General features: G+C 39.5%; 1 protein-coding gene across 7 annotated transcripts in view; it reads right to left on the bottom strand.

Moving 5' to 3' along the window:
* The window catches only part of UMAD1 (UBAP1-MVB12-associated (UMA) domain containing 1), a 78,650-nt gene extending 66,227 nt beyond the window's left edge, over nucleotides 1-12,423 (bottom strand). Inside the window, exons 1-4 of one of the 7 annotated variants that reach the window (XM_085567357.1) lie at nucleotides 12,369-12,401; nucleotides 12,108-12,202; nucleotides 9,551-9,602; nucleotides 5,376-5,494 (exon numbers count right to left, since the gene is read on the bottom strand). In XM_085567357.1, the coding sequence (XP_085423483.1) occupies nucleotides 5,376-5,457 (82 nt within the window). In that variant the 5' untranslated portion in view covers nucleotides 5,458-5,494; nucleotides 9,551-9,602; nucleotides 12,108-12,202; nucleotides 12,369-12,401. Of the gene's footprint in view, nucleotides 1-5,375; nucleotides 5,495-7,199; nucleotides 7,418-9,550; nucleotides 9,603-12,107; nucleotides 12,203-12,368 lie in introns of those variants that run through there. The other 6 variants (XM_021538360.3, XM_085567369.1, XM_021538361.3 and 3 more) reach the window with 6 other exon arrangements.
* Nucleotide 12,424: the final 1 nt, after the last annotated feature.

Genomic DNA, 12,424 nt, shown 5'->3' with positions numbered 1-12,424 from the left:
TTTTTCCATGTTGGGCAACACTGGGGGTGTCCCTTAATTCAAATATACACTTTATCCAAAGTACCCCAAAAAAACTACCTGCATGCAGAGTAAATTCATGGCAACACAGAAACTGCAATTTGGAGAGGAACAAGTATACATAAAATTGTTCTGTGGAAAAACAGTCCAGATTTCCAGACCTAAAAGCTGACTTGGGTTGATTACTTTCCCATTTGTTAAGGATGTTCTTCTGCAATATAACTGCAGTTGACAAAGGGAAGCTTTCATCTGGATATAAATCATACATTTCACAGAGGAATGAGGATACTCCTGCCTACAGATGAAGATGATCCTGTAAGAAGGAGTTATAATACTGATTTAACTCAACTCAACAATACAGATACTGAATACATCAGAGTAAGGTTCAAGTACCTAATTTGAAGTAAGTCAAAGTTCAAATGCCTTGTTGAGATTAACTTAAAAGAGTAAGTCATATCTGACCACCAAAATTTTAAGGTAACCTGTTATCATCCACCATAATTTATCAGACTCCCTGTGTATTCTTTTTGTAGCCCATTATGTTACTGACTTTGTCACAGCAGGTTGTAATAATGAAATCAACAACATCCCGCTTCTCACAAAAAGTTCCCAAATTTTCTACCTGTCAACTGGTATTAGTACCAGTTCTTTTCTGTATTGTTAATAAGGAAGAAATAATTGCCTTATACTGTATTTCATCTCACAGAATGAAAAACAGCAGTTCCCACCTCCTTTTCTGTGACATTTTAGATGCTGGTGCAAGCCTGAACACATTTGCTTTGTAGAGTTTTTTCTCTTCAGACATCATCATTGAAAAAGACGGGACACTGGTTAATTGAAATCCAAGACTTATTTAAATACCACAGATCCCTCTATTTATTTCAAAGAGATAGCAAAACCCTTAATTTTTTATGTCTGTCACTACTTTCTATTAAGAGGAAACCTGATAGGCAAAAATCATGCTTACTCCAATAGTGATAAATATTAACAAATAAGCGTCAAACCAAAATTTGCTCATAAATTCTAGATGGCCATCCTAGATGGATCTAGGAAAGCCCAGTAGGAAGGAGGGAGGTTCACAGTGCAAAGTGTATATTTAGTACAAAATTCCTGCCAAACTTTCTTATCATGTACACAGCCTCCCTGTGTCTGTGATGGTCACTCTACTCGGATGAGAATCCTGTGCCTGTTCACTTTTCCTTAGGTACTTCCTCATGGAAAAATTTTATTACAAAATTGCTGAATCTCAGAAAACAACCATTACTGCTCCCTATAGGTACCAATACTCCCTACGACTTGTTAAGAGCTCTGCTCCTGAAGCTGAGAGCAGAGCTCTGAAATGACAGCCCATGTAAATTTACATGTTAGAAAACGAAAGTGAAATTTGTCCTAGGTTTAAGAAAGAAACAGAAGTTAAATATGTTTAAAAATCAGGTTTGCTAGCACCTGTAACTGAGCTGCTTATCCAAACCATTTACTCCACTCCAATACCCAACATAAAAAGATCCCTGAGAGAAAACAAAACAAAACCCAACAACTCTTTAAATCCATTGAACAGACTCCCCTTTAAATTACAAATCAAAAGTAAACAAAACCTTGAACTCGGGCATGGTCAAAGGATCAGACCATGAGTTCCTCATAGAACTGTGCTGCTTCCAGACACAGTGAGAGACAGCACAGCCCTCCTGGTTGTCCAGCCCCGAGCACACCACTGGGCTCGGCAGCCCCTTCCCAGTGCCAGAGCTGTGGCTCTCTGTGCCCATGGCCAGCACAGACATGATGCAGCCTGAGCACATCCATGAGGACCAGGCAGAGAGCTGTGGGAGAAGCCACATTTCTTGGTCCTTGCCAAAAGCACCCTGTAGGGACGCTTGGGATCCTGGGTGACCACAACTCTCTGACCTGACTTCCTGGCCTGGCCTCAGATGTGCCTGATCCCTGCAGAAGTGTCTGGCAGCAAGGTCTCGGCTGGCCCTGATCACTGTCCCCGGAGCTGTGGTGTCCCTGCGCAGGGAGCGTGGGACTGTCCTGCTCCTCAGTGAAGTCTCTGCCTGAGCCCCTGCACCCTTGGCACCCTCACTGGGCTGCAGGCTCACCTGCCTGCTGGAGCCACCAGCATTTGCTGCTCCCTCACTCTGGCTCACTGCAATCTTGTCTGGAAAAGTAAACAAGACCCTGCACATCGGGCTCTTAAACTAAATCTGAAAACAAAATTAACTTCTCTCGGTCCTTCTGAAAGAGGACATACAGAACAATATTCTAATTGATTTTAATTATTTACATGATTTTTTAATGATAAGGGTAATGAGACACTCGATAAGGTTGCCCAGAAAAAAAAAGTCGTGTTCAAAGTCAGGCTGCACAGAGATTTGAACAACAAGGTTTCTTGAAAGATGTTCATGCCCATGGAGGCAGGTTGGACTAAATGATCTTTAAAAGTGCCTTCCAACCCAAATCATTCTATGATTCTGTGATCCTTCAGTTGCTTCAAGCAAAAACCACCCACCTCAGCTGCACCATCAGCACCATGGGGATTTTGCAGAGTTTCTGTCTTGCCAAACACACATGGGAAGTAGCATTGCTGTTTCAGTTTTTCAATTCCTGATCTTACACTGAGGTTAGGACTACAAGACATTTGGATATTTGAGGCTGATGGGACATTTTTAGCTGTGTGCCAAACCAAAATGCTAGCATTAAACCTGTATTTTTCTCTATGACTAGCAACACTAGGATTGAATGGTAGGTTGGAATTTATTTTATATAATGAAAGCCACAAAACGTGAGGAATTCCTGAAGAACTACTACTCTCCAAGATTCCCAAGCTAACTGAAAATTACTTGTTCTTAATTCTGGCTTTCAGAATGTTAAGATTAAAAAAAATTGTGATGATCAGGAAAGTCTCTGAAATATTTTTCCATACTTCTGCATTCAATTCACTCATCAAACTGCATGTGTTATGCCTATTTTATAAGCCTCTTTTCCCTTTTCAGAGTCACAGTTCTGCTTGTTATGAACAACCACCATTTTTACAGCTTCGTGAAGAAATGAGATGACCACTACGCAGAAAATAAGTGAACTGGTGATTAAACATAAAAATGTTTTAGTCCCTGGTAGGAAATTACATTTTATATTTATTTTGTAGAGACAGAAGTACAAATTATTTTTGCTTGACTCCCACACATGCAATATTTACCCCAAAAGCTAAAATAGAGAATTTCTTTCAGCTGCTAGGCTGCACAGTTGGTTTTGTTGATTCTGCTGTTTTTATGAGTCACCTTTCTAGTCAGACATTGAATTCCCAAATGCATAGATACTTTACAAGGAAAAAGTAGATTTCAAATATAGCAATTTATAACAGGACTTGGAGAAGTAATCAAAAGAAAAGAAAAAATCATTCTAAAGATTTGATAAGGCAATAGCTGTGATGGAGCTTTCTCAGTAAAGCACTGAATTTTCTTCTCACTTTTTCAAATACCAACCAATTCAGAAAGATTCCTCCCATGTCCACAGGATATTGGTGAACCAGGCTTTTTGGTCTTATATGCTCTGAATGCAAGACTGAGTTTAAGAACCAACTAAAAATGTAAGAAATTAAATTCTCACCCCCTCCAAGAGCATTCACTGCCTACAGCAGGATTACACTAATGGTCCTAGAAATCGGCTACTGAGATGTGTTAAAGATATTTACTATTGGATTTCCAGAATATTTGACACCAGTTTAGAAAAGCTTCAGAACATTCCATCTAAGTAACAAAATAGTCACTAAACATAAATAGTAACATAAACATAAATAGTAACAAAATAGTTCCATCTAAGTAACAAAATAGTAACTAACAGAATGGCTAAGTGTTGTGGTTTGGGCTTTTTTTTTTTTCCCCTTACACTATTTCTAGAAAAGAATACCCCATCCAGGTAAATATCTATTTAAGTCCTGACCCATAATTCTGCAACTACATTTGTCTTGCAAGACAATTATATGCTTCACTGATAAGGTTGATGACAGCTCTTCTGCCCAGTTCAGTCCATTTCATTATAGACAGCTAAATTAACTTCTGTCTAAGCAAAAAAATAATAATTTAAAAAGATTCAAATAACATTGATCATTCTTAAGTTTATACTTAACAGATTAATTTTATGTGAATTTATGTGAACAAAGTTAAAATAATCACTGACAGCATTTCAGGGAAAAGGAATGAAGCTAAATTGAATGCAGAATCAGGACCAGCAACTGTGGGACATCGCAACATTTGGGTGCAGAATTCTGCTTGTTACAGAAACTGAAATGCTAAATGGTCTCCAGACCTTTTGGGGATGATGACGAGTCTCCTTTGACCCTTTCACAATGCAAATGTTGGATGTAGCCACGAAAACTGCTGCAGGTGAACAAAATCTAGTGGAAGGTAGCCATAAAGCATGACAACACAGTCACAGATGTGAAACAGATTTGTTTTAACAGAGAACTTTTGCCAAAAATCTAAGTTCTCAGAAAGGGTTCCAATAGCCTTTCGTACTGTTAGACTTCGATAATCTAGGGCTTCTGTGACTTGAAAATGCTCAAAAAAGAAATAACACTTAAACAGAGAAATACTGTAAGATTACTGATAAGAATCAGTCAGTAAATCAGAGAAGCAGAAGCTGAATATTGATGATGACAGATTCACAAGGAGGAAAACAAATTGCCAAAAGATAAAAAAGAAAAGGATCAGTTTCAGCATAACAGCAATAATTTTTTCTCTTCTGCATACTTAAACTGACTTGCAAAACTGTGTAAGAGCTTGATCAAAGTTCCAAATTTAGCCAATTTATAGTTCTGTATACTTCAGATTAGTTTCTGAACAACAAGAAGACTTTGAAAGCCCTAAACTGTTTAATTCTTATCAAACAGAAGAGTCGGGTTCGGAGACAGAGCATCTACATTCACCATGACCAGAAATGCATAAGCACTTGGCTTATAATATAAAAAGTCTGGGGGTAAAATGAAAAGGAAGGAACCTGAATAAAGCCAGTCCTTTAACAACTGCAGCAAAATATTCCCTTCCCATAACTCTAATCACAAAGCTAGAAGCCTAAACTTTGACCTTTACTGTTTTGTAAGAATGTAACTTCTTGACACTCAGCATGAAAGGAAAACAAGAAAGTACATTTTCAGTGCTCCTGAATATGACCTGTGTAAATAAAACTTCAGCTATTTAGTCCAAATGAGCAGACTAGGAAAATTAACTTTGTCAGGAAAAGTAAGAATACTGAACAATTTTTATCATGACTTCTCTTAACATTTCATTTAGTCTACGCATCTCAAAGAAACTTAAAGATCAAAATTTCAAAGAAGAATCACTTCATACAGAAGCACAACTTACCCACAATAACAAATCCATCTGCTTCTCTTTCTGGTACTGTGACCTTCTTTGAATCTTGACCCTTTCGGAAGAAGCTGAACATAGTCTCTTTGGGTTATTTTTGTCTTCTAAGGTGTTACCTAAATTCAAGACAAAAACATGTTAAATAAACATGTGATAACAGAACTTACAATAAGTTCACATAACAGACCCTATGTATGTAAGTAAGGCCACATACCTAATCTTTATTGCCTAGTTTGAAATATCAGGCATTTTTGTGTAAAACAGATTACCTTGTTGATGTAGCAACTTACTTCAACAGGCAAGAGTAGAGTGAAGCACAAAAGGCTTTTATACAAAGTTATGAATGGAGTGAAATCATAAAAAAAAAAAACAACTAACAAAAAAACTTCAACTTTTCTCAATGAAAATTAAAGATGGAAACTCCTTTCAGCATTTATCCAGCATGTCTTCATATTTTTCGGCTACTTTGTATTGTGATTAGGCAACCTTTCTCTTCAAAGAGGGCAGTAACTATTTTCAGTTTCCCACTTCGCAATCTAAAAGTAGCCTAACAGTCAAGTATGCTTGATTAACAGCTACCAATGAATTCCTTAAAAGAAAAAGCAGCAAAAAATCATTTGTAGAAATTTTTTTGCAACAATAAGTAATTAAAAGAATCTTCCAAGGCAACTAAGAACTCCACTGCTAGAACAAAACAAGGAAACAACTGGGATAAAAATGGACTGCAACAGAAAATGGTCAGTATCCCCCCTCTCTCAGGACTGGAAGATTACATAGAAGCAATTCTGAGTAGCTTAAATAGGACAAAGTCATACTAAAAGCACATGAAGGGCCCAAGAGGGTCTCTCAAAGGCTGAACTTGGACCCCTGGACAACATCAACCCATGGAGCAGCCTGCAGTCTGGCTGAAACACATTATGTGCTGAACACAAAGAGGAAGGCTTAAATAAAGGCATGCGAAGATCTTCTCTACTAAAATACCCATATAAAATTGGGAAAGTGGAATAATGTAATTTCAACTTGGAAGCAGAGTTTGAGGAGCAGAATCCTGGTTTATTTTGCAGACATCAACATGTTACTGAGAAGGGACTGACAAACCAATAGCAACATCTAATAAACACCTCCAACCGAGGAAAGGACTCCAGGGTAAAGAATTAAAAAGGAATACAGGGTCAATTTCAGTAATACTATTTCACACCAAATTTAACAAAGAAGAATCTTTAGAATGTGGGAAAGAGTGAAGACTGCTACTGTAAAATGTGCAGATTAAAAAAAAAAAGGAAAGGTAAAAATCCTGGATTAACTACTTGCTGGAATTCTTCATTTCCACCCAAATATTCATGATACCATAAACAAGACTATTTTTGCCCTGGCTGGGGACCTGCAGCAACTCGCTACTGATTATTCATATGAAATGCCCAAAATTCTGCTGTTACAAGTGATCGTACACTCCAGAAAGTCATGAAATGTGAGCACTGGCTTGGAACAGTGTATAAATAGATCATGGCAAAAGCAGCAGCTATTCAAACTGTGGCCTGATAGCTGAGACTTGAAGACTGAATACCCCACAGCCTGGCCTGCTTGCTTATGCTGACACAGTGCAACTTCTGGCCACCAAATAAACTACATTAATGTGCACAAGAACAGAACAAACCATTCTGTGATCCAATCCCAGGAATAAAGTTATTTTTAAAATATGTTATTTATTGGAACTTTATTCCTTTTTGCTTGTTTTCCTGCCTTAGCAAGAGAAATACTGATATTTCCAGTTCCATGGAGATTACACAGTAGAAACTCCTAATTATCTCATTTATTCCTTACCTCCCCCCACACCCAGGCTCAACACATGGCGCCAGCAGCATATTCCTTTTTCAGCCCTCAGGGAATAAGTCTTCTCCTGCTACCAATTAGGGTTGTCAGTCCCATAGCTCAAGTGGTAAAAACCTGTGCTGTAATGCTCAAGAGTCAGGTTTCTGCTCCAATGATGTATGAAGGAGACGCAGTTGTGGAACAGTTTAAAATGCAATTTTACCTTCATCCTAAGTGTGCAACAAGAAGCAAAATCAACTTGATGTGCAAAATCTTACAGATAGCTTTGGTAAAGGCTCGGATTCCAGTCAGTCACTTGAGGTGCCAGAGCTGCAGTTGCTCCAATCACATTTTTTTCTCTTTTGAGATCTGCATTATTGTACAGTTTTCAGCTCTATCACTTAAGGTCCCCCTTCCCTTCTTTCTAGCACAAAGAAAAGCATCTTAATCAGTATATACACGGCACAAAAGACTTGTATAAGGAACGGGGCACTTTTAGTCTTTTAAATCCTCCATACTTAACATACCTAAACGTCACTTCTTAAAAGACAATAGACATTTAAATTCAGAGTAAATTAGCAATCAAGACAATTTGATGTAGCCAAAGTAAGGTTAAAAGCACTTTCACATATTAGATTTTTTACTTCATTGACACTATTCTATTTTTTTCTAAAACCCACAGAATTCATCTTATCTACATATGTGTTGATCTTTATTTTGGAATTTTCTGTTTCTGAAGTAGCTTAATTCCACTGCCAGCAGTACTTTTCTAACAGAAAACAAAACAAAAAACCAAAACCAAACCTAATTAAAATCAAAACCCACATATAGGTTTCTTGAAGCAGAAAAACAAACAAAATTAACAAAAGTACCTCCTAAGCTCAGGCCTCCAGTCCTTATGCTGTTAAAATCACCAGCCCAGCACTAAGAAAACAGTACCTGCTATATTTTGTAACTGTGAATGTGGGGAGGTGGTATAAAATCCACATATTAAGAAGACTAACATATTTAGTGTTTCCTTCTCTAGGAGCCTGTTAGAAACAAAAGTTGTGCTTGTAGATCTCGGGTCTTTGAAAGGTATGTGGAATGAAGAGTTCACATACTACTACTTTCAGCATTTCGGTAGCTTTGTTGAACACACCATAAAGTATAAACTAAAAAGCAAAGAATGACTGAAAAAACAGAGTGAGGGGACAGAAACAAAAAATAGAGCTACATACAGTCCAGCATGGGTAAGGGAAAGACTGTAAACAGGCAATGCATTTGTGATGCTCTTTTAAGAATCTTATCAACTGTGCTACTTCAAAAGTAAACATAAATCTCCCCAGCAACGGGAAATGCAACTACTAAATTTCTTGAATCACATGTTAAAAACAGAACAAAGCCCCTACCCAACAAAGAAACACAGAGCTGAAAGGAAACACTCGTGCTCTTGAAGATAAGGACACATTTTAAGCACTTGCAGAATCAGGCTGCAGTTTTACTACTTGTAGATAAGATGATGTTTCAGGTAATGAAATCTCAGAACAACCAGCTTCATACAAGTGTCATTTCAGAGTAAAAATTAAAATTTAAGTTTGGAGATATGGGTGCATGGTCACACAGACTTGAGAAAAAAAGCACTTAGTTGTGAGTTTTTTTAAAAAAAGCTGTCAGCACATAATCACAGAAAATACACCCGCCGTTCAGAGATAGTACCACATTCCTACAGTCATTTTTCCTATATAGCACAGCACTTTTCCCTTCCAGATGGGATTAATTTTATTTCTATAGGAGACCTGAAATTGAATTCACTGCCTAAAGATAAAAATCTCCCTTGGTAGGAATATGCAATTCCCTTCCTCCTCATGTTTCTCTCTCACAAAAAAAAGTGAACACAATCGCTGATAGTTAAGAATAATGCTTTTGGCAGAGCTTCAGTCATTAGCAAATAATAAGCTCTGAACAACAGCAATTCTGTGAGGCTGCAAAAAATATTTTGTCTTTCTGTGAGGCTCTGAGAACATACGTGGCACTGGACAAAGATGAGTTACAGAGCTGCACAAAGGGGTTAATTTATTCCTCCTGCATTTTGTCAGTCTCCTTTAACAAAAACTATAGGTGACCTTTGAGCCAAACTAATATGTTAAATCCAATAAAATTTTTCTATACAACAAAGATCTTAGTATATTTACGATTACTTTTCAGCCTTTTCTGAATGTTTACAATACCAGAGGAGAATCATAATTTAATGTTAAAAACACCAAAGATGCAGACTAAGATGAAGAGACAATGCCCAGTAATACAGCAAAGCAGAATTGCAGTGGCACTGCCAGTAATTACATAAATGATGAAATGAGGACAGAAGAAAACACAAAACTGACCTTAAAGAAAGAACCGGAATAATTTCACATCTAGCAGCTTAAGAGAGACAATCTATGGAAAAAGAAAACAGAGCATCAGAGCAATTCTCACTTCCATACTACCATCTGCTGTGATTCACCAATAAAGCAGCAATCAGAAAAAGAGCAAGATGTTTACAGCCCTGTACAATCCTTCTTATCATGAAAACAACCAATTTAAGAGTCAAGAATATGTGCATTGAAAATATTTCTCCATGACACCAAAAGAACAGCTTAAAAGCTTTTGACCCAGTGTAAGTTACTAAATGAAGAAGGAAGAAAAGCCATATGATTTCTTTTCTCTGGCATTAACATTAGTCACGGTTCTTTAGTTTGTATTCTTGAAAACAGAAGAACAGAAAGTATCACAAGAAACACAAATTTAAAAAAAAGAGATATATGTATAATGAAACATTAACAAAGATTTTTTTCTGTATTACATAAACTGTTAGTATTTCTTTTTAATGTTTTTATAAAATTTAGGGAAAGCAGAAATACAAGAACTATATAACCCAAATTACCATAATATAAAAAACACTTGAAGAGGCTGAAGCATAAAAAAATCAGCCACAACCAAGTGAGACAATAAAACCAAAGGTGAGAAAAACAAAGCCAGGAATGAAATAAGAGCACTTAAACTGATGTAAACATTCAAAACCCTGAAGACAGGAAATGCAAAAAGAGAAAGCTAGGGACAGGCTGAAGCCTACTGTTTCCCCTTCAAATAATTTTCTTCTGATTGCAAAGTTTCAACAGCTACTGTGGTAAAGACACACATTTGTAAGAACTTGTACAATATATTTTTATAGACGTTGACCCTTCAAACTCCTCAGCCCTAGAAGGGCCACTGTGCAGCAGGCTGCTGCACCTCGCTCCAACAGCTACAGTGATGAGACCTCTTCTTTCAAATCTCTGAAGATACGTTATGGAGATGAGGATATTCTCTTGCAAATGAAATACTGAACAGGTGAATGTCACGGTGACTCTGAGGGGATGGCAAGCAGCTCAATCTCATATAAGATTTAAGTCCAGAGCACTCCCTGGTCACATGCTGGCTCTGCACAGCTTCTGGCAGTAGCTTGTTTCCTTGGCAAGCTGACACAAGCTACTGCCATATAACACTACCCCAGCCAACTAACAGAAACCACTTGGTGCTGGTTAGCAAGCTGGACTGGCCCGAGGCTGGTTAGAAGAGACAGTCAGCACACAGGCGGTTTTGTGATTGCCCTTTGAAGCCAGATCAGAGTTAGATTTTCTCAGGTATTTCCTGAAACACCAGTCCTGGAAAAGAAAAGGAAATCACAGCCACAGAATGGCTGCAATTGGAAGGGACCTTCAGAGGCCACCTTGTCCAACCCCCTACTTAAGGAGAACCATCTTAGACCTGGCTGTTCAGGACTATATCCAGGTGGCTTTTGACTACCTCCAAGGATGGAAACCCCACAACCTCTCTGGGAAACCTGTACCAGTGCTTGGTCATTCTCGTGGTGACAAGTGTTCCCTGATGTTCCCTGAGAAACCTCCTGTGTTTCAGTACTGGGCATGACTGAATAGAGCCTGACTGTCCTCCTTGCACCCTTCCTTCAGGTATTTATATTCATTAATAAGAGCCCTCTGAGCCTTCTCCTCTCTAGGCTAAACAGTTGCTTCTCTCTCAGTCTTTCCTCATATATAAGATAGTCCAGTCCCTTAATCATTGTTGTGACCCTTCTTTGGCCTCTCACCAGAATGTCCACTCCTGCAGTCGCACCCAGCACTCCAGGTGCCCCACCAGTGCATAGCAGAGGAAATCAGCAGCTCACTCCACCTGCTGGCAACACCATTTCAAATGCAGATTGGGAGTCACCTTTGCCACAAGAGCAATTGGGAGGAACCTCTCCACACCAGGGATCAATTGGGAAAACACATGGAAAAAGAGAAGATGCATGCCAGTGCCACGTCCAGATGCTATATCTGCCTTACATCCGTCAGTTTTTCTCAACTTCGGGGATTGATCACCAGCTCAATTTCAGTGATGCAATAAAATGAAATTAATAGAATAGCTCACTTGGAAAGAATCTACAATGATCATCTGGTCCAACGCCTGGCCACTTCAGGGAGGATGAGAAGCTAAAGCAAGTTATTAAGGGCATTGTCCAAATGCCTCTTAAACGCTGACAAGCTTGGGACGTGGACCACCTTTCTAGAAAGCCTGCTCCAGCCTACCCTCTCAGAAAAGAAATACTTCCTAATGTTCAACCTAAACCTCTTCTGGTGCAGCTTTGAATCACTGCCATGTACCCTGGGATATCCTCTGGATACCAGGCAGAAGAGATCAGCATCCTGTCTCTGCTTCCCCTCCTCAGGAGACCGCAGAGTGATGAGGACAACCCTCAGCCTCCTTTTCTCCAAACCGAGCAAACCCGAAGTCCTTAGCCCTTTCTCACGGACATTGCCTTCACCAGCTTTGATTCCCTCCTCTGAATGTAGCTGCAGAGCCCAAAACTACACACTATTCCAGGTGAGTCCACACCATTGCTGACTACAGCGGGATAATCACCTCTATTTGCACTGCGCTTGATGCACCCCAGGACGACTCTTGCCCTCCTGGCTGCCAGGGCGCGCTGCCAAAATACACCGAAGCGGAACCAGGATCTGAGGGAGGGAAAACGCCGGGAAGGGGAAATACGGGGCGATTTCAAAGGATTAAATGACAGGACAGGGCTGGAAGCTGACGGCCAGCTCCCCCGGCCTCCCCGGGGCTCGGCCCCGCCGCCCTCCCCGCCGCAGCAGCACCGCCAGCCGCCGCTCCATCACCCACCCTCCGCCGCCGCTCTCACCGGCCTCCGCCTCCGCTTCCGGGTCGCCTCGGGCGCA

This window comes from Lonchura striata, chromosome 2, assembly GCF_050655825.1.
Source record: "Lonchura striata isolate lonStrDom1 chromosome 2, ASM5065582v1, whole genome shotgun sequence".
Classification (NCBI taxonomy): domain Eukaryota; kingdom Metazoa; phylum Chordata; class Aves; order Passeriformes; family Estrildidae; genus Lonchura; species Lonchura striata.
Note: the sequence above shows the minus strand (reverse complement) of the source record. Positions and strands in the feature narration are given on the sequence as shown.